This window comes from Corvus brachyrhynchos, unplaced genomic scaffold, assembly GCF_000691975.1.
Source record: "Corvus brachyrhynchos isolate BGI_N302 unplaced genomic scaffold, ASM69197v1 scaffold56, whole genome shotgun sequence".
Lineage (NCBI taxonomy): Eukaryota > Metazoa > Chordata > Aves > Passeriformes > Corvidae > Corvus > Corvus brachyrhynchos.
The window spans coordinates 1,202,419-1,222,281 of record NW_008238664.1 but is presented as its reverse complement, the minus strand read 5'-3'; the positions used below and the strand labels follow the sequence as shown (position 1 = coordinate 1,222,281).

Here is a 19,863-nt window from a genome sequence, read left to right as displayed (position 1 = left end):
TAGGAAGCAATGATGCTGTGCTGCAAAACACCGAGGGACTTTAACCAGGTAAGGGCTTCTTTTAGTGGGCACAACACAACTGAGGAACTGTAGTAGCAGTCCGTAACAATTGTCACTTCGGATCACCATGGGAACCAGAGAGAGGTCTACTTTGCAGAAAACAGATCAGCAGTGACTCACTGACTGCTTGGGAAGCATGATTATTGAGAATTGCTAGACTTGTGTGGGTGACAGGGAATAGTGATGCCATTTCAACCATAGTCCCATGCAGCAGAGACTCCTCTGCTAGACATGCAGGATGAAAACAAGTAAATTAGTACTTTGTGTTCATTAGAGACAAATTTCACCTTTATGACTTACTGCAGCTTCAGCCTTGCATGGACTCTTTGCTATGAGAGGATTTCACTTCTAGGGAACGAAGTTCTAACTGAGCTTACACTGGCCTTTACCAGGTCTTCTGCAGCCCTCTTAGTGACAAGATTTAACCCTTGAGCAACACAGAGGTTTAGAGTTGTCACATCCCCTGAACTGCACTAGGATGTGGATGGCACGTAAAAGACAAGCAGTATTTCTGTCTGGACTACCCAGAAACTGAAAAGCTGGGCCTTTACAACAAAGCCCCAAATCCTGCATTAAGAAGAGATGTATGAGACCAAAATTTGTAATACAAGATATTTTGAGTGTTTTTCAGCTGGTCACAAACTGTAGTTTCAATCCTATGCTTTCCTACTCCAAAATTTTTCAAGATTCACAAATTCAAGCATAATATTTCTGGGCTGCCAAAGAATCTCAGATCTGAGATTCTGAGATTATAAAGCCCAAATCCACTCTTTGCTGAATTGTTTTCACTGGCACCTCAGCTCTGGCTGGAGAAACAGTAACCACTGCAAGGAAAATTGTATTACAGCCCCAACATTTAAATGTTTATTTTTCACAAATGGTAATTCAAGATGTTTTAACAAAACCAAAGTATATTTCTTAATAACTCTGTCATTCAATGGCTCCCTGTATTCAGTTCTCAGTTCTCCCATTGAACCATCATTTGAGTGCCTAAATATTCTCCAAGGATGCCATCACATGCACAGCTGGCAGCTGGCATATAGGGTTTCTTTTCTGTTCCTTCTCCTAACAGAAATATTCATAGATTGTAAGTTTTGAAAGAGCAGATACACTCATTTCTCCATGAAATGTGATGTGCTTTTATTAACAAAGGCTGCTCACCATAGAGGAATTTTCATGAGCAGCAAATCAGTTCCCTAAGTGGAATTTGGCCAAGATAGAATACAGAGTCCTGTCACACAGTTTCTAGATTCGTGGATCCTTGGGAAAACAAAAGACGAGAGTGCAAATTGAAGACAAGGGCATGGCCCTAGCTCTTCAGTTTGGTGGGTACAGGCCTGCATAGCATAGATGAATGTATGTCTATTTTAGAGGCTCCAGTCCATGATGGTGAACATTTGTCAGTTGGTCAGTAAAGTTTTGAGATTAAATGAGGCAGAGGAACAAAAATATTAAGAAACCACTGTACCTCCCACACATTCAGAGGATGAAACATTAAAAGACCAATTCTGCAAAGTGCTCCAAGCTTCTCTGTAGCTCTGCACAGGAAAAACAAGCAATGCTATAAACCAAGGAAAGTACCCTTTTGCAACTGTCCCACCACCAGCTGCAAGGAGCTGTTCATCAGCAATCACCTCTTTCCTCCCTCCGCCCACACATGGGGCTTCAAATGTCAGTAGCAGAACAAGTGATGTTTGAGTTTAGCCCTGTCCACCTTTTTGATGATTCTTCCCAGCAACTGAAGAAGTGGGTAAACAACTGGGTTGATTACTGGCATCTGCTGTTGGCTTTCTGAGCACAAGCTGAACGCTGATATATCTTGGGACGACTGGTGCTTTTTCTGCTTTGGAAAAGACAATCATGATCAGGTCAGGCATGGGCCTAACTGCTTTGTACTAAATAGACTTGTGCTATGCAAACCATTTAGGCCATTTGTGGAACATGTGAAGTGAAAATTATACCCTCATGCTATGGTAAGCAGATAGGAAGAAAGCCTGAGTGTTTATCACTCAGTGCTACTTGAGTCCTCACCAGCCTGTCTTGCTAGAGCAAGACTCTGCAGATAGAATCTACAGACTTTCATTCATACTGCGAGATATTTTAACACCACATCTTAATCTTCAAGCTTATTTCATCTCCGTTTGAGGTCGACGGTCAAGAATGAGATGCATGTTTGTCTTCAGGAGCTGGAAGCCTGAAATCGTTGATAACCCAAGTAGCAGATTTCTAGAGAATAGCAATAAATAATGTCACAAATAATTAAAAGAGGACAAGAAAGGAATGCTTTTAAATATCTCTTTTTTCAAGCCTCACATCAAACTACCATTATTTAAAAGTCAAAGCTGCAAGTTACCAGATATCATAGTCAGTGGTGTTCATTGGTCATAATAAGTATCAGGGAAAAGGGCAGGAATTTCATGGTTCACAGTGGTTTATTCCTTCATGGCCACATTTTCTGTTTTGCTTTTTTCCTTTTAATTTTAAAAATGGTCATTAATGTACAGTAATATATTAATATGGTGCAGATTGGGGTTTTTTTGTTTATTTGTTTATTTAAAGTATATAGCATATCAAGTCCCATTAAAAAGAGTTTGACTAAAGAATTATGCAAAAGGCTTTAATAATTTAAATACTCATTCAGCCATATGTGAATGTACAATCTGTTTTATGTTCTGTGTGAAACTTACAATTGCTATTAACTTAATGGATTTTAACCTCAACCATTTGCTAAAGTAGTAATAACACTCATTCTGCTTCAATTTGCCATACTGGAGATGCTTACAGATGAGTCAGGGATACAAAATTCTAACAGTGATCAAAAATCCTTTACAGGTTAGGAGGATGAAGCACTGGAGTTTAGTCCCACTATCTCTAAAAATACTATAACTTCTTCCTTATGCAAGGACATATAATTGTTGTTACATGGAATGGAACACATAATAGTTCATTTCTTTAGTATTTTTTTATATGTAATGCTTTATAAAAGAGATATAGCTGAAGAAAAATATAAACAGACACATAAATACTATGATGAAGTATATTGTTGTTATTTGAATCAATTTCCTTGAGCAATATCTTTTTCCAAGGTGAAAATTAAACACTAATATTTGTATCATGGTATAAAAGTGACAACAATAATTATAAAGAACCTTATGGCCTTATGCTTATTTCATCCTATTCTTAAGTTTTCACAGCAAAAATATTAAAATTTACAATATTCCCAAAAAGATGCAAACTTGTCAAATATATTACTCTGAAGTAAAATAACAATTAATTTACAGGAACCTACCATAGAAACTATTGAGTGGACAGTAGTGATGGTTTTCTATATAAAATCTATCAAAAATTGTTGGAGAAAAATATATGAAGCGTAGCTGATAGCTAATGGAGTCTGCAATATGGCCACAGAGAAATAAGTTGCAGATCATCAAAGTTAGCTCTTGTGCAGAAACATCCACCATGAGTTCACTAATTTCATCTTTCACGGGAGAACAGCAGGAGGTTTCCATAATGCAACTATCATAGGAAACTGATTCAACGCTGTACTTGAAGCTTTACCCGTAGTTGGAACTTGCAACAGTTTGGATTTTTTGGTGTTCTGATCTCTCTTGCTCTCCAGAAGGCTGTGTAAATATCAAATTCTTCAGCACAAAGACATCTCTCTCTAAAGCACTGGCAACTGGTCTTAGTAGACTGTTCAAAAAAAAGAAAGGAACAGATCTAGGTAGACTGGTAAAGCATTAGTAGAAAAGCAATACAGGAACATTCTATACATAAACCAGAGAACTGGGTTGTCATTAGAAGCTGAGAGATTTGTAGTCCATGAACTGCAGACACACATGCACATAAACTTGTGGAGCTCAGAGGACCCTTTGTAAATTAGAAGCTGCTCATCTGTGTAGGACTTGAGTCAGCAGCTAAGCTCTGGCCTTGCATGAATGAAGGCAAAGTGCACTTTTGGCTATTTTAAATAGCAAAAAATGTCAAGTGATTGACTCTATCCAGCCTCAGGCATTCAACTAAAGCACCTAGACAAGGACCTAAGTAACCCAGCCTCTGTTCATGAACCACAGACAGAAAGGTGCAACCTCAAGACGGTGCTTGAGCCTTGCCCTGGTCAAGGGTGATGGTGTTTCTAGCTTAGACATCTCAGCCAGGTTACTGAAATTAGCTGTGAAGATCAACTGAAGTGTTCCCTGTTTAAGAGTGCCCCTAGAAAAGTCCGTGGGGCTTTAACCACTCATATAATAAAGACACTTATTATATGTGTTCTGCTCTGCAAGGCCTGTGTCCAGCACTGGGACCAGTCAAAACTGTTTCTGGCTCTTCACCTACATTAGGAAAGGGCTCTGCTTCTTCTGGAAATTGTTGGCAGCTTAATAATTTTCAGTTCCCCACTGGATAGACATCAAAACAGTTCCCTATCAAAATTTGTCAATGTTCATTTAGTTCAAGTACTGAACAGAAACTTCGTTTATTTATTCTGCAGACATGAACTTATAAAGGACTTTTTTTAAAGTTAGTTAGTCAAAACTCTTTACTCAGGAATAGACCCTATAAATCTTCAATGTCCTATTTTAGCTGGTGGAAAATGAAGCTCCCACAGGTACTCCCACAGCAAGGGGAAAGCTCCAATACATTACTTAGTGGGTGACACACTGGTCCTCAAAGTCCTCCCGAAAATGGAGATGTTTTCTAACTGCAAAATCCTCATTGCTGGAAAAATCTTTGTCTCTGCAGATGCTGATCTAAGCACTGCTGATGTACCTCTCGTGGGAGGTCTTAGTATCACTAAGGACATTCGACTTTTACTTGTTCCCAAATGAAGTAATAGAGAGTTTCCTTGCTTCTCAATCCTCACCAAGAAGACGACTGTACCACTGTCTAATTTATATCAGCACCCACTGAGAACTGGTCCCTGGTCCAGCCTTTAGAAGCTGTGATGCAGCTGGAGATGTAACTTGGTGGTTCCCTGACCAACTTAGAGCATCACAGGAAGCATTGCTACCTTGTCCCTGTTCAACAAATACATGCCAAGCACACAGTGTTAATCAAAACATACTGTACCTCCAGCTGTTTGCATCTTGATGTCTTTATTTCCTTCTAATCTTAATTAGAAAACAAAAGACAAAGGTGGTTAAAATATGAAAAAAAAAAAAAATGCAACGAAGTTAGTACTGTTTCAAAACCAGCTACTTTTATTTTGGTTAATAATGTTCCTGTTTTTCATTTTCTTGTTTTGCAGCAAATTTTGGAAGCACCAGTCAGTGACTAAGCTCTGTGCTGTACATACGTGACAGCAGCATTTTTTTGTGTTAAACGAAAAGAATATTACATTATTTCATAATGATATGTTTATGACTTGTCAATTAAATAGCTATAAATCTAATGCTTTTTCCCCACTGCTCAAAAATATAACATGGAAAAGAAACAGTTTCTGCTGGGTTTCATGTAAGAACAGAAATAAACCTGAAAGCAAGCACTTACTAACTGTTATTACTGGAATTCGCCACAATGCAAGTAAATACCTTCCAAACTAAAAATAGCGCTGTGGCTCTGCAAGTGCATCTATCACAGCCTCTTAGTCCTAACAGGGTTTTGTTTTCTTTCAATTCACAGAGCACTCAGAGTGTGGAGAAGCTGTTCAGAAGACCATGTACCTACACTGTCATCATCTGCTCTAGGATCGTTCTGCAAAAGTGTGTTAAATTTTAAATAAATGGGAACAATCCCTTCGACAAGTATAAATAGCCCCACTGCCTTAAGAGGCTTCAAGGCTAGCCAGTCTGCCTGAAATCATAATTGATTTTTAAAGGATGTACATCCTAGTAGATCAAATAAACCCCAGAAAGGAGGAGAAATGCAGTCCACAACCTGCCAGTACCTTTGGGTGCAGCTTTCGTCTGACTGGGAGCCATGGCAGCTGCGTCCGACGGCAGGCCCACGTAGACCCCACCATAGTTCCTGGTGCAGAGAAACCATTAAAGGCACATCAGAGCTCAACTGGCACACTTCTCCCTGTGAAAGGAGCTATTTTTTTCACTCAGGTTCCTGATATTGATCACTAGATCCCAACTGTCTTGTGATAACAAACTCCACCCACCCAGCTTCTGAATATATCGAGCTGAGGACAGAGCTAATCTGACACTGATGTTCAACACTGGCACCACCAAAGCACCTCACTTCAAACAACACCCACCAATTAAATAGTGCTTTGACCTCATTAATAAATAGGACCTTCCTCCCCCTGCTTAGGGTCACACTTGGAGAAATACTGTTAATAGTAAGGAGCACGAGTGTCTTAGGTACATTGATAGACCAACCCTCTCCCCTTCATGGACTTGCAGAGGATAGTTTCTGGCTACAAAAGGCCTGTATGAAAAGCAGGGACAGATACAGGGAAGTAAAAAACTGGGTCCTTAAAGCCTCTGCTGTGCTGGGAGTTACTCGCAGAGGCTCCCTTTACACTGCTCTGCCCTGTTAGGTGGTGAATTAATCACACCTCCTCCAGCTCCTGGGGTTCTGAGCCAATTTCTAATTTTCTTGATGATAGACTCACGCTTCCTTCAACTTCCAGCCCAGCAGAGATCTCCCACCAGTGCTAATGGCATCTCCTGTGGCACTGTTGGTGAGAAGGCAGAGGCCACCGGCCCTTATTGAGCACACCACCTGCAGCAGCGAGATAATGTGCTCTTTTTGCCACAAAGTTACCACCTTCCCAACTCAGTAACAGGCTGGGTGGACTCATCAATACTTGACTCTGTGAGATTTCTCCTCCTCTCTTTTTGTTTCTCCTCTGCTTTGCTGGTGCTGGTGGGAGTTAGGAGGAGGGAATGGATATGTAACTGGTGGCAGGACTCACTGCAGCCTATTGCACATAAAGGTAGGCCTGGCTGAGCAGAGCACCTACCTCCTTTTGTCATCATCTGATATGGATTCTTCTGCTCTGCAACACCAAAAGATAAAAAGCATGTTAGCAGATTGTTTCTTTCAGCTGCTCCATGACTGTCTGGGTAAATTCAGGAGCAAGGGAAGAAGGGGACTATTACTTAACCCAGTTTAATTTAGGACATACACCATTCAACAAAGTACTCACACAGGTATAAAAAAAGGACAGTTTTCCAATATAATGTACAGGAGGAAGAAAAGATTGAGAAAAGATGCAGCTTACTTTTTATGACCCCCACCAGTGACATCTGAAAGTAGATTTGGGGGCAGAAACAGGTGAATTTACACTCTTCCTGAGTGAGTCCCCACACTACTTCCCACATAAAAGGAACATTAGGCTCTGCATGTAACAGGAGCAAGCCTGGACTGCTATTCCCCCAAAAGATGACTGAAAGGGACTGGGTGTCTGTGCTGGCATGCGATTGTGGATGAAGAGAGAGAAACTTTCACAGCAGCTATTACAGAAGCCAGAAGCTGTTACAGGGCCTCTCTATAAAATGAGGCACTGCAATTCCTGAATTCGGTTGTTTGCAAACCAAATGCTGCTTTTAATCCCATATAAATGGGCAATTAATTCTCCTTTAACTTTAGGGTAAAATCACAGGGCAGTCTGTAGATCAATAGAGAGTCACTGAGGTTTGATTCGTCCCAATTATGTACTGTCCAGTGTAGCTGCACTGGAGCAGGGGGTAAAGTAACCAGCATTGATGTGAAGAAAGATGTAATACAAAAAATATAAGGAATTTATTCTCACTCCTTCAGTGTACAATGCCTGTGCTGCAGTCTCAGTCTGCGTCCCAACATCAGTGTTCACACAAATCACTCACCCACCTTTGATTAAATTTGGATTTTGAGCTCTACTTCCATGGCTGGGTATGGATGGGGCAGCAGCTGCACTTTAGCTTGGTCTGCAACCAATTTATTTATTCTAAAAGGTTGATGTGCCTACAGTTTAATCATTGGGGCTCTATGTCCTTACAGAGCACTGAAGCCAATGGGATTTTGGCCTGAAGAGCACAGGGCTCACAGCAAGATGCAGTCTTAAGTGCAAGAAAATGGCCTTAAACCTCCTGGGAGGGGAGCAAATGCCTTAAAAATACTGCTACAACTTGGAAATTTTCTTACATCTACCTTCTTTCTAAGGGGCGGAACATTACCAACCATCCTTTCTGCACGACCACAGTGAATAAGGGTACACAGGTCCTTTTAATAGTAGAGGCTTGGAGTAAATCTTATTATTTTGCAATTTTATTTGTGCAGGGCATAGCACTCTTCGTCTGCTGTCTGTTTACATCTTACCACTCAAGAAAGACTGATCAAGACTCATTCCCTGGCCCTTCTGCCACCCCTTCCTAGAGGAACTAGAGCCACTTCAGAAGGCATTTCCCATCTCCTGTCACCCCATGTGGTCACCTAAGTCATCTTACTGTCCTCACGCACACAGCCAGAGAATGCAGAGACATTTTTTCTTGAGGACTGTGAAGCTGCTCTGTCCTAGTGTGGGCCAGTTTCTCCTGAAGAAAATGGAAAGCCTGTGTATATCAGTGGGTGGAAACGAGGATGCATTTTCAGGAAAAAAAAAAAAAATTCTACTTTAAGAAAGGGACTTTGGGTCCCAAAAGATTACAGTCATTTCTGTTGAACCAACCGAATGTGTCACAGGACTGATTTTCTCATACAATTGGGAACATTTTCTGTAATCCAGATTAACCATTGCCCAGAGAAAAGAGTCCTTTAAAAGCACTGACAACTTCATGCACAGCTTGCAGCCTCTAAAATGGAGTTGTAAGAATAATAATCAATATTGTCCAACAGGAAATTAATGTCAATGTTTAAAAAAAAAGAAAAAGATTCTAGTAGGAAACAGGGCCATTTTCTTCTGTTCCAGAAATGTTTTGTAATATGGCATCACAGATCATTACTCTAATTCTCTCACCAAAACAAATTATCCAGCTCTATGATTAAGCAGATGAGGGTTTTTAAACACTTTGCTTTCTTCCTTTCCTCTTACTAGCTATAAATCAAAGCAGTAATTTTGCAATACCTTTTTCTTCAAATGTACGACAGCAAAAATAATCTGGGATTGTACAGACCACAGCTCTTGGGCTGGGTGATGACTGGGGGCAAACTGTTGTGGCCCTGCCAGAAAAGAGGGAGTGAGCAGAGTTAGGAGGAACATGGGAGTGTGACAGGGAAAAGAAAGAAAAATTCTGGTGATGGCACTTAAGGAAGAAGCCATTTTACACACCTTTCTGGGGGCTCAGGAAGGAATGCTGCCCCAGTTTATTTACTACACATATTCACACACCTCTTGCCTTCACACATGGTGGCTCTGATGCCATGATGACTTTTTGCCTTTTCTTTTATACCCCTGTTATACCTTTTTTACAACTTCTGTATTCTTAGTGCTTTTTGCCTATATTCTTGGACTTGTTTGTCAAGCTAAGAGACTAAACATTTTAGAAGCTTCGTATCTAGGGATCAGTGTGCCCCAGACTCCAAGGTCCTCTCCAGAACACATTTTGTAAACTGAGATAGAACCGTCCAGGGGAAGGCTCCTTGGGGAGGGGAGCTCACTTGAGCCTCTCATTGGGGAATCTTTGATAGATATGCTAATTAGTTAAAACCTATAATGTTATACCTGATCTTTTGGGGGTGTGCATTGTGGTGTGCATTTTGGTGCATTCAACCTGGACATAGTGCACCTGAGGATCCTTAAAATAAATACCAAGGTAAAATCTCTTTTCCCCTTCTAACCATGTTTGACTCTTGATTTTAACACCAGGAAAAGGCATGAGTTCAAGACCCCTTTTGAAAGGTGCCCACTAATTTCACACGTTTCGTGTCTGCTGAGCCACTGAGGCAGGTGCTGCTTCTGTGCCCAGGCTGGGTGAACACAGGTGGCTCTGGGGAGCAAAGCTATGACAGCAACGCTCAACCACGTGGGAGTGCGACTGGAGAGAAGCTCCTTTGGTTTCAGCAGTGCTCCCATTGCCAAGTCTCCTGGGCTCAGAGACATGGATACAGGAGTCCAGTAGTCCTGCAGGGAGAGCAAAGCTAGGATAAGCTTTTCTGCACCAGGAATAGACAGCAAAAGGAACTTAACAGTCCAAGGTGCTTTGTGCTGATCAGCTGCTGTGTCGCTGCCTCAGATGCTGTTGACATCTGCAGAAGAACTGAGAGCACGGTTTTCAGCAGGTAGCATGGGCAGTCCTGGAGCTAACAGGCAGATTTAACAGCAAGTCCATATAACAGCATTCTACTTTCAGCTGAATAAGTGTTTCTTTTGGTAAGGTTTTGTCTGTCCCAAGAGGCTTCCTGTCACCCAAAGTCTGAAAAACAAACTTTGTTCATATGTCAGCTTTTACATCCATCAGTCCTATGTCCATTTGATGGTAAAAGAAGCTACCGTTTCTCACTTATTTTAAATGTCAGATGACAGGCATTCACACTAATTCATTCCATCCACATTTTTCTTACCTCAGCTTTTATGACTCTGTTTGTGCTGAGCATTACACAGACTCTTTCTAGCTGTGCTCAGTAGTCCCACCAGAAATGATTCCTTGAACTTTGAACAAGTGACAGACAACTACTCCTCAGATTCTTGGTGTTTCTTGGGAACAAGGGCCTGCCATTTGTATTTGATGGATTTCCTCTCAATATTTTGAAACAGGCTTGAGCTGTTGTGTCCTTTCCTTCCTGCTGTAACTAATCTTCCCCCAGACTTAGCCACACACTGAATATCACAGGCATTGCATTACTTTGCAGCATATCCTTTACTTTTTCTACAGCTAAGCTTTTCCAGTTAGCAATGATGAATGCTTCTTTATTAGTGGGGCAGGAGCATGGGCTGAAGCTGGCTGACAGATTCTGGGCTGGAGCACGGAGGGCAGATGCATTCTCAGAGCATATGTCCTTCTTGTCGCCACACAGCCCTCAGTGTCACAGCGCTTTTCAGGGGAAGATCATATCATCATCCCTGTCTTACTGGTGGAGAAACTCCGGGCCCCTAGGGCAAAGCGGCTTCCCTGCAGCCACCCAGGAGGGCTCAGAGCAGGATCCAGCCCTCTCTCCTTCCATCTGGCTGCTTACTCCAGGAGACATGGTGCTTTGGCAATGAGTCACCGTCAAGAAATGAGAAATCTCACGTTAGAATAACCAGATTCAGTATCAGAGTATGCTGTAAGGATGGACACACCTAAACGCTTCTCTGGATCAGAACTGATATGACTGAAATTTGACAGTAAAAAAAAAAAGGGGGTCATTTAAAGAGAAGCTTTAGCTGATGAAAGTAAAAAGGTGTAAAAAGCTTCTGTGGATCTATAATGTTAGTTAATATAAATCTGCTTTGTTCATTTCTATGAAATAAAAATAATTTTTCTGATATTTTACTTCCTTCATAAAAATCTTTTGTTAAATATTAGAATGCCTGATTAGGGCTTTTGGGTCATCACTGCCATTCCTCATTAGTAGATCTGTGTTTCTAACATCTGATGAGAAGGTTTTAGAAGAAGATGCTATTACTCACATGGGTTGTTCGGCTGGCTCCACTATCCTTAATCTGAATGAGTAATAGCTCCAGGATTGACCCTTCCCCTTTGTTGAAGACTGCACTAGTAATTAATTTTTTTCTAAGTTATCTCAATACTATTTTGAAACATGACAGATGAACTCACACTAATAAGTAGGATGCTTCCATTTTAACTCCTGCAGCCTGGCTCTATAAATGCTTACACACATATAAACACAGTTCTACACATCCCCATTCCTTCAAGCACAGGAACATGCCTACTACATTCATAATTTAACAGTGCGTGCGATTCTGAAATTTAAAACTACTGATAAGCAAAGAGAAAGATGCAGTTCTAAGTCAGTCCTTAAATCATCTAAATTGAACAATAAAAAATATAAATAATATCAATTAAACCAGTGGGTTTGTAAATACAGAAGTACTGAGGGCAGTGATGCTGCAGGCTGCATCAAGAAGAGGTTCCTTACAAGATTGCCTTCTGTAATTTATTTATTGTCTGGCACTGCAAGCCCAGAAAACAGACTACAGAGGTAACACAGATCTCAAGAGTATCTGTGGCAACAGTGTTGATCAGCCAAGTGACACCTGTTAGTTCTCAGCTGTGCTCTGTAATAGCAAGGACAAGCCTGTTGTTAAGCTCTTCTCTCCACTTGTTTATCTGACTTGACTGCCCTCATTTCTACACCAGGATTCCTCCATCTAATTAGAGTAGTTATTCCAAGTGAAATAAATAAAACAGAAGAATGTTCCTGTTGCATAACATAACAATCTTTCCCAGGTCCCTCAGTTGCAAACTCCAGTGGCAAATACCAATTACATGAAATAGAAGAAGGCAAGACCTCGGGAGGAGTTTTTATGGTTTCCTTTGATAGAAAAATAAATTTATGGCTGAATAAAGCTGTGCCTGTACACTTCTGTATCAGCAAATAAAAATAGCTCTATAAAAGACTTTGCACATTTGGAGAAAAACAGGATGGGTAGGGCTGCCCTCTGCTAGCCTGCATCAACCTAATAGATACTATCTTTAATGCAGAGAATACCTAGAGAAGGTGGGTACTTTGAAAAGGAAGTTGGATGGGTTAGTGGGTCTCATGCAAAGAGGGGAAATTTGTCTCAGTGGCTTTCTAAATCTCTCACTGGGCCTGGTGGAAATTTATGTGCTGGCTTCATACAATTACTTGGCCTATGGTAAAAGGTGCACTGGCACACGACAGGGAAAGGCAGTCTGAAGTAACCAAACCACCTCTGTGAGACAACTGCCTCAACAGAAGCAGAGAAAAGAAATTTCTGTTAGAGAAACAACAAGCAAAGAAATCTGTAGAAAAGTAAACAAGACAAGGAGTTGTTTTGTGGAGATGAAAGCTGTCACTAAAGACAGTAAACATCTGGTAGTGTTGATTATACGTTAGGAGCCAGATGAATCATGTATGACTAAATCTGGTGTAAGGCTAGTAGGACTGAAAATATGTCCAGGGTTATATACTTAAAAGAGTAGAGTAGAGTAGAGTACTTACACATCTTTTGTAGTCCCTGTAGCACCTAGGAAAAAAAAAACACAAAAGCCAAACATGTTTACCAGGTAATGGCATAATCCTCTAAACCAACCAACAGTGCAGTAATAGTTTTTCTGTCTTTCTGTCCTAAACAACACAGTAGCAACAAAAATTTGCTACTGTCAGATTGTTCAGATTATCCTTAATGATTATCCATACTATCCCTTAAATCTATCACATCTGGGCCAGACTCTCAGTGTGTGAAAATGATGCTGCTGTGGACCAGTGCCCAGGTGCAGTCACTCAAGATGGGAGCAGCATAAGAAAAAAATAATCCTTCTGAATTTTATATCCTTCACTTTGCTCAGTCCTCTGGTGGCTTTGTCTGCTACAAAGCTGGCACAACTAACCAAGCAGTTACTCCCAAATGCCTGATTATTCTGCCATTTGATGCAGTTGTAGAGCTGGCACTACATGTGTAAAATGCTGCCTCGTTCTTCCTGCCAGATAAACAAAGTTTTATAAAATGACTAGACAGAACTAATATAAACATCGGGACACAACCCATCCAAAGCCCGAGACATCTAAGGAGATCAACCAGCCCTTAATTCATCTTGGTATTTAACAAAAAACCAGAGACAAAAGCTGCCACCTGCCTGCCTGGTATAAGGGACTGACTTTTTTTTTTTGTGACTCAGATGTTTCTTGTTGGGAGAGAAACATTCACTGAAGTAAAAACTCTTTCTTGTTCCTTCCAAGTTACTAATGTTATGTTGTTCTTGCTAGTCTATAATTCAGCTGAGTAACCAGTAAATTATCCCTTCTGTTAATTACAGAAGTTAGGGCAGACATTAGAAAAACCTTTCACTTCTTTCCTCTTAGCTGGAAAAGGTGATCTGAGCTCACTGTGAAGAAACTGCAGTAGCCAATCTCAAAGAATTTTTGGGTTTGGAGGTAGGTTGGGGTTTTTTCTCCTATGATACTTCATTTCTTGGAAAACTTTTATTTTTTCTGCTGCTGAAAAATATACATAAACAGCAAATACCTTTCATCTCACTTTGATGTGTAAGAATATGCCTTCTGCATTCTTATTTTAAACAGGAGGAAGAATAGTCCTGCAAGGCTTTCCAGCTCTGTCTACCTGAATGGAATGCTTGAATGGCAGAAAACATCACCCTCTACAGCTAATTCCTGAACATAATATCATTCCCATTTCCTATGACGTGACTATCCCTCCTTTTCCCAGCAACAACACAGACTAGACTCGTACAAGACTGTACACATTTCTGCGGCTAGTCTTGCTTCCAGAGTCAGCAAAATGTCACTAGGGCTGTATATATCAGCAGAAAGCCTTAATTAAGTTGGACAGAGTATCTCTATCACAATAAGCTCAGGCCCTCGCTTTAGAACTTTACCAGGCAGCCTTCTGAGACTTTTTAGCTTTGCAGGCACATCTATGAAGCATTACATGTAAACCTCTCAAATTAATTGTGTCCAGGTGGAAGGCTAGCATTGCTGTGTGAGCTCAATCTCTGCCTCTGTACGGAGACATTTTCTGCTACCAAGGCTAGTTCATCCAGAGTCAGCTCAGCAATGAGCCTTCGGGGCACCACCCTGTACACCTAGACAGAACCCAGGCATCAGCAACACTTCAGACAACATGTGTTTTGAAAAGCCTAGCTGGAGCTAGCAGGATTTTTAATTTTTTCCAGAAGAAATTATTCCTTTGCTGTGCCTGTTCTGCACGAGGGCCATGATTTTCCTATTTTTGGTCTAAACTTACTGCAATCAAAATCAGTTTCTCTAAAAAGGTTCATGGTCCTTTTTGAGGCCTTTGCTGAGACTTTTCTAAGTCTAAGCACCCTGGACACCCATCTGAAAAAGGTGTCTTCCTTGCAGGAAGTACAGCAAAAGTACGGAGTGTTTAATACACAAACTGAAATCTCAAGCTGAGTGAGAAGAATTGTGTGCCTACAGTACTGCTACACTCCCCAGAGGTGATTCTCAAGTTCCAGTCAATCACAGGGCACACTTCAGCATCATATCCATGTTCAGTGCCATGCTCTCTTCAATGCATTATGGTACCAACACATTCTCCCTCTGGAGACAGGAGACGTCCTTCAGACCCATCAGCCTGGGCTTTGTGTAGAGCTATACAGCCATGAACCTGTGTTTGGAAATATGCCACTAACAATCACACATGGCAGCACTTTTTTCCTTGGGACATTAGCAAGGGTACCACTGCTGAAAAATCACTTCAGGGTTTTGAAATGCATGTCACACAAAAACTTTGAGAACTGAATATGATAAAAAAAAAAATTCACTTTTTAAGAGATCAGTTTTACCTTTATAATAAATATTTTTTTAAAAAAACATATATAAAGAAATACATTGTTTTCTACTTTTTTATAAGGACAGCAAACCAGTTTATCCTCACATTCATTGATGGGATTCCATTAATTTCAGTGGGGTTATTTCTTATTTTCACCAGCAAAAGTGAAACAAGTGTTTGGTTCAAATTCCTTCAAGTACCACTAAGGTAGCTGACTACAGATCTGAAAGTGTTTCCAGTTAACAAAGGAGTTTTCTTCCTGTGAGAGTTCTGAGCTTGCAAATGAACATCATTTTACCTAGGTGTACCATAAAAAACCCTGTGTAAAAGCTTATAAGGTTTTGTTCATTAGGGAGCTAGAACACTCCTTATACACAGATATTATTTCTCAAGGAACCCAAAAACATTTCATTTCATAGGGACATGTTTATTTGTAAAGTCCAATCCATTCACCCTCACCCCGTTACTTCACTGACATATTTGTCTAACTCTTGCGTGTTTAGTGAGCAACACAATTTTATATCTACTCAAGTGCCTTCTGCCAGGAGTTCAGCCAAAGAATCTTGTTTACCACCAATCAGCAAACACTCTATAGCTCGTTCCATAGCAGCAAGGCTTAGTGCTCTCATAGATACGACGGTTTCCATATATGACTTGACAAAAGCCTCACATACTTAAAAGCTTGTCCATTTTTTCCCACTGTATCAGCCTGGCCTAAAAAAAGGCAGCACTTGACCCTACAAGCCTTGTCTTGATAGGCCCTTGTTCGTTTGGTTTTTCAAAACCTGCCTAACCTCAGCAAGAGATTGAAGAGTAGCCATGAAGCCACATCCATAAAAAATAGGCAATAGTGAATTGTCCTGAATGACCTCTCTGCTCACACCATTTACACAGCAGGACCACGGGTGCATTTTGGCATTTTAGAGCTGCAGAAGGAGAAGAAAGAGTACAGCCTGCAAATAAACATGGCCCATTCAGCCACACATTGCTCTGAGCCCCAGTGATTACAGAAGAAAAACATCCTGTCTAGAGCGTTGGAGCTGTGATCCCTCAAAAAACCCTCAGAGCATTTAAACAGTCGCAAATCAAAAAGAAGAAGAATTTATCCCAAAGCATCTTCCATTAGGTGAGAGGGGGTTTTGCTCTTCCAGAACAACAGCAGCTTCTCTCGGTGACACTGCAGGATTTCAGTAAATGCAGGCCTAATGTGAAAGACGGTTGAGAGAAATTGATAGCCACAGACGATATTGCTCTGTGCTAAGAAATGCATCAGGAGTGAAGTCAAGAGACAAATCTTCAGAAAAACATAAAAAGCATGAGAGGCAACCATTCACATGAATAAACACATGGATACAAAAAATGCCAGGACCTGACTTTAGAGCAGATTACAAAACATTTTCCTAATTTTTTTAATGGACAGTGCCCTAGGACATTTTCTTGAACATCAAATTGTTACAAAAAGCAAATAAATCCCCTCCAAATTATACATATGTACATGCAACTGTTAAGATTAAAAATGAGTTTTCTACTGTAGTCTCCTTTGTGATGTGCTCCAACAGTCAGCAATATGGAAGTGCATTCTAACATCAATGAATTTATTCTATTTATACGCCACTGTAACTGCAGACAGGATTATATCAATTTGTTTCAAAAATTATAAAAATTATTACTTCAGCTCATCAGGTAGGAGTTCTCAACACAGACTTGACCCAATCAATGGAATGGCACGATGTCTTCCTGGGCATTGCACCAAACTTGAAGTTAATAAATCTCTTAAAACTTGGTGTGAAAGTTCTCCTTCATCATAACTTGACTGTATTTGAAGCTTTCCACAGACTAACAGCTTCTCTATATATTTAAATTAAGGCTAGACTGACAGCCTCCTAAGAGTACCATAATTTAAGGTGCTGTCATTGCTACTGCAATAGATACGGAAAGGAGGAGGCAGTTAGAATTTTTTAGTGAAGAATCACTAGAATGAAGGGAAATGCCTTAACTCAGAAAAAAAAGTAAATTAATGTTTAAGAGCATATTTTTAAAAGAAAAAAAAAATGAGCTATTTTTGAGCTTCTAAAACTCCAGGAAATATCATGAAAGAAGGATATGTAAAATGAGATAACAAAACATAAGGAAAACAGCAAGTTGAGAAATAAAAAATAAGTATAATCCATAGCTAATACGTAAAATAGCTAGGTAATTTAAGAAGGTTGTATATACACCAGTTTACTTAGATAACTGAAGTTGACATTTCCCAATTGAAGAGCTTTTTGCCACTGTCTGATACTCCATAAAGAACATTTGAATGCTGTGAGTTATAATGATGTTCTGGAGTACTGCACCACAGCCTGAAATGTCATTCTAGATCATGTCTATTAGTTTAGATCTCACAGACCATAGAGCTGAAAGCTCTGATGTCATTCTAGCCATGAAACAGAAGATAATATCATTAGCTGAACTATCACCATATATACATCTGCTTAGGAAAAATCAAATTAGGCTACAATAGAAATTTTACCAGAGTAAGAAAATGGGGATTGGCGTAACACATTTAATGTATTCCGTGAAGTACACTACAATATTGTACTTAGTCATACGATACGACAGAGAGTGCTACAGGTTAATTACATGTTATGCACCTCTAGCTTTGACATTACTGACTACACAATAGTCGTAACTTTAGCATTAAAGATACAGTCATGCTGTGCACGCCACAAAATTAGGTTGTATTTACACAGTCTTCACATCTTTCAGTTAAATTGTGAGTTGCACTTTCCTTGAAAGCTCGAGGATTCAGAATAAAAATGGTAAGTCTTGTCCTTCCCTTCTATAAAATAATTTTAGTTTTATTAGACACACTTTGTAAGGAATGTTAAATGAAGTAAATAAATAGTAAACATCTGACATCTTACTTTTATTACTAGCTGTTCTTTATTGTAAGATCATAGACTGCACAGATTAATTTCTGACTGACAGTGGTGAAAGTGAGAAGAGAACTGGACCTTTCAGAGCTGCATTCAATATGGGGAGGTCTATCAGTGCAACAGTAATAATTCCATTATAGTAATGATGTGTTTTATGTGGCATGGTTGGTTTTTACCTGTGCTAAGCCCTTGGAGATCTGTGGAACATTTCTGAAGAGCATGTGAAAGGTTACCAAAAAATGCAAGTTCAAATATTTTATGTATAACGTTATAAATAAGTTTAACTATCAAAGGGGTCAGACCTTCAGTGAAAATACTTTATGTATCTACAAGCCAAAACCTGTTGAAGACAACTACCTCTAATGCAACGGGACACCTTTAAACAAACTTTGAGTTCAAAATAATTCACTAAATAGTACTGCTGTCAGAGTTAGTCTGTTTGACATTTACCCATTTGTACCCTGGTACAAGTTCCACAGGGCAGCCAGAGCAACATTAATTTAGAAACTACCACAAATGGACTAGTAATTGACTCAACATTTTTGTCTGAACGTCTCTGAAGCTTGCACTGGTGCTTTTACCCAGCAAGCAGAAAAGGGATGTGAACAAGCATCACCCCAGTGGTATGAAACTAGACTGGTCATATACAGAAAGAACTTCCAGTCACAGCAGTGTGGGAATCAACTAAAGGGAGAGAATTCATGTGTGCAAATAGGGCAGCTCTAATAAGAGCACTGAATGTTCAAGCAAATTCACACAGTGCATTCTTTATGGATGAGAGAGGCCTCTGATAGACAGACATAGTACCTAAAACCCAGCTTACAATCATTTAACATAAACCGAGTAAGGAATGGTAGAATCACATTCTCCTCTGAGTGTGAAGTGCAGAGTTGAACAGGTAAACCAGCAACACACCCCACAAACGTACACACATAGGTACACCCTAGAGAAGGCAGCATCATTCACATTCACACAGGCATGACCAAGTCAGGACTAGCACTGCCCAAGGCACCACGGAAGCTCTGGTTAAAGCAAGTCAAAACAGTAAGAGATGGGGACCCAGTAATTCTAAGTGGTCCAACTATTATTTTGCTGTGTATTTTCAAGAACTGAAAGCTCACTAGTGCATCTGAAAGACTTGATAAAGGTACTGGAACAGGTGGCAATGTTTGCCAAGTGCAGCTAGGATGAAAAATGATTGAGAAATGCTCATATTATAATTACAGGGTGAAGGTCCACTTATCAGTTTCCATGTACTTTCCTTTTCTGCGGGGGCTGGGGGGAGGAAGAGCACAACAGCACCATCTTCCCAGATCTTATCTCTTTTGAAAATAGCAGTGAACAAATAAGGGAGCCAGCTGGACGCACCAGCCAGCAGTACACATTAACATGCATGAAACCTCAATCATGAAATAGCCTCCAACTTCTCCAACAAGCAAAAGGAGAAGATGTGGCACAAATTCATTTCAGAAGTGGCATTCGTGGCCTTATAGGGAAGCGAAGAGGATGGAGCTGACACCCCCGGCGGGATCCTTACGTCCAGCTCCCGGCCTGGGCTTGCCGTGCCTTGGGCAGCTG

At 40.3% G+C, this 19,863-nt stretch overlaps 1 protein-coding gene across 1 annotated transcript in view; it reads right to left on the bottom strand.

Annotated features, from left to right (window-relative positions):
- Nucleotides 1–2,341: 2,341 nt before the first annotated feature.
- CUNH12orf75 (chromosome unknown C12orf75 homolog) overlaps nt 2,342–19,863 on the bottom strand; it is a 22,795-nt gene continuing 5,273 nt past the window's right edge. Inside the window, exons 3-7 of the mRNA XM_017737727.1 lie at nt 13,054–13,078; nt 6,971–7,006; nt 5,945–6,024; nt 5,128–5,163; nt 2,342–3,753 (exon numbers count right to left, since the gene is read on the bottom strand). Of these exons, the coding sequence (XP_017593216.1) occupies nt 3,746–3,753; nt 5,128–5,163; nt 5,945–6,024; nt 6,971–7,006; nt 13,054–13,078 (185 nt within the window). The 3' untranslated portion in view covers nt 2,342–3,745. The remainder of the gene's footprint in view (nt 3,754–5,127; nt 5,164–5,944; nt 6,025–6,970; nt 7,007–13,053; nt 13,079–19,863) is intronic.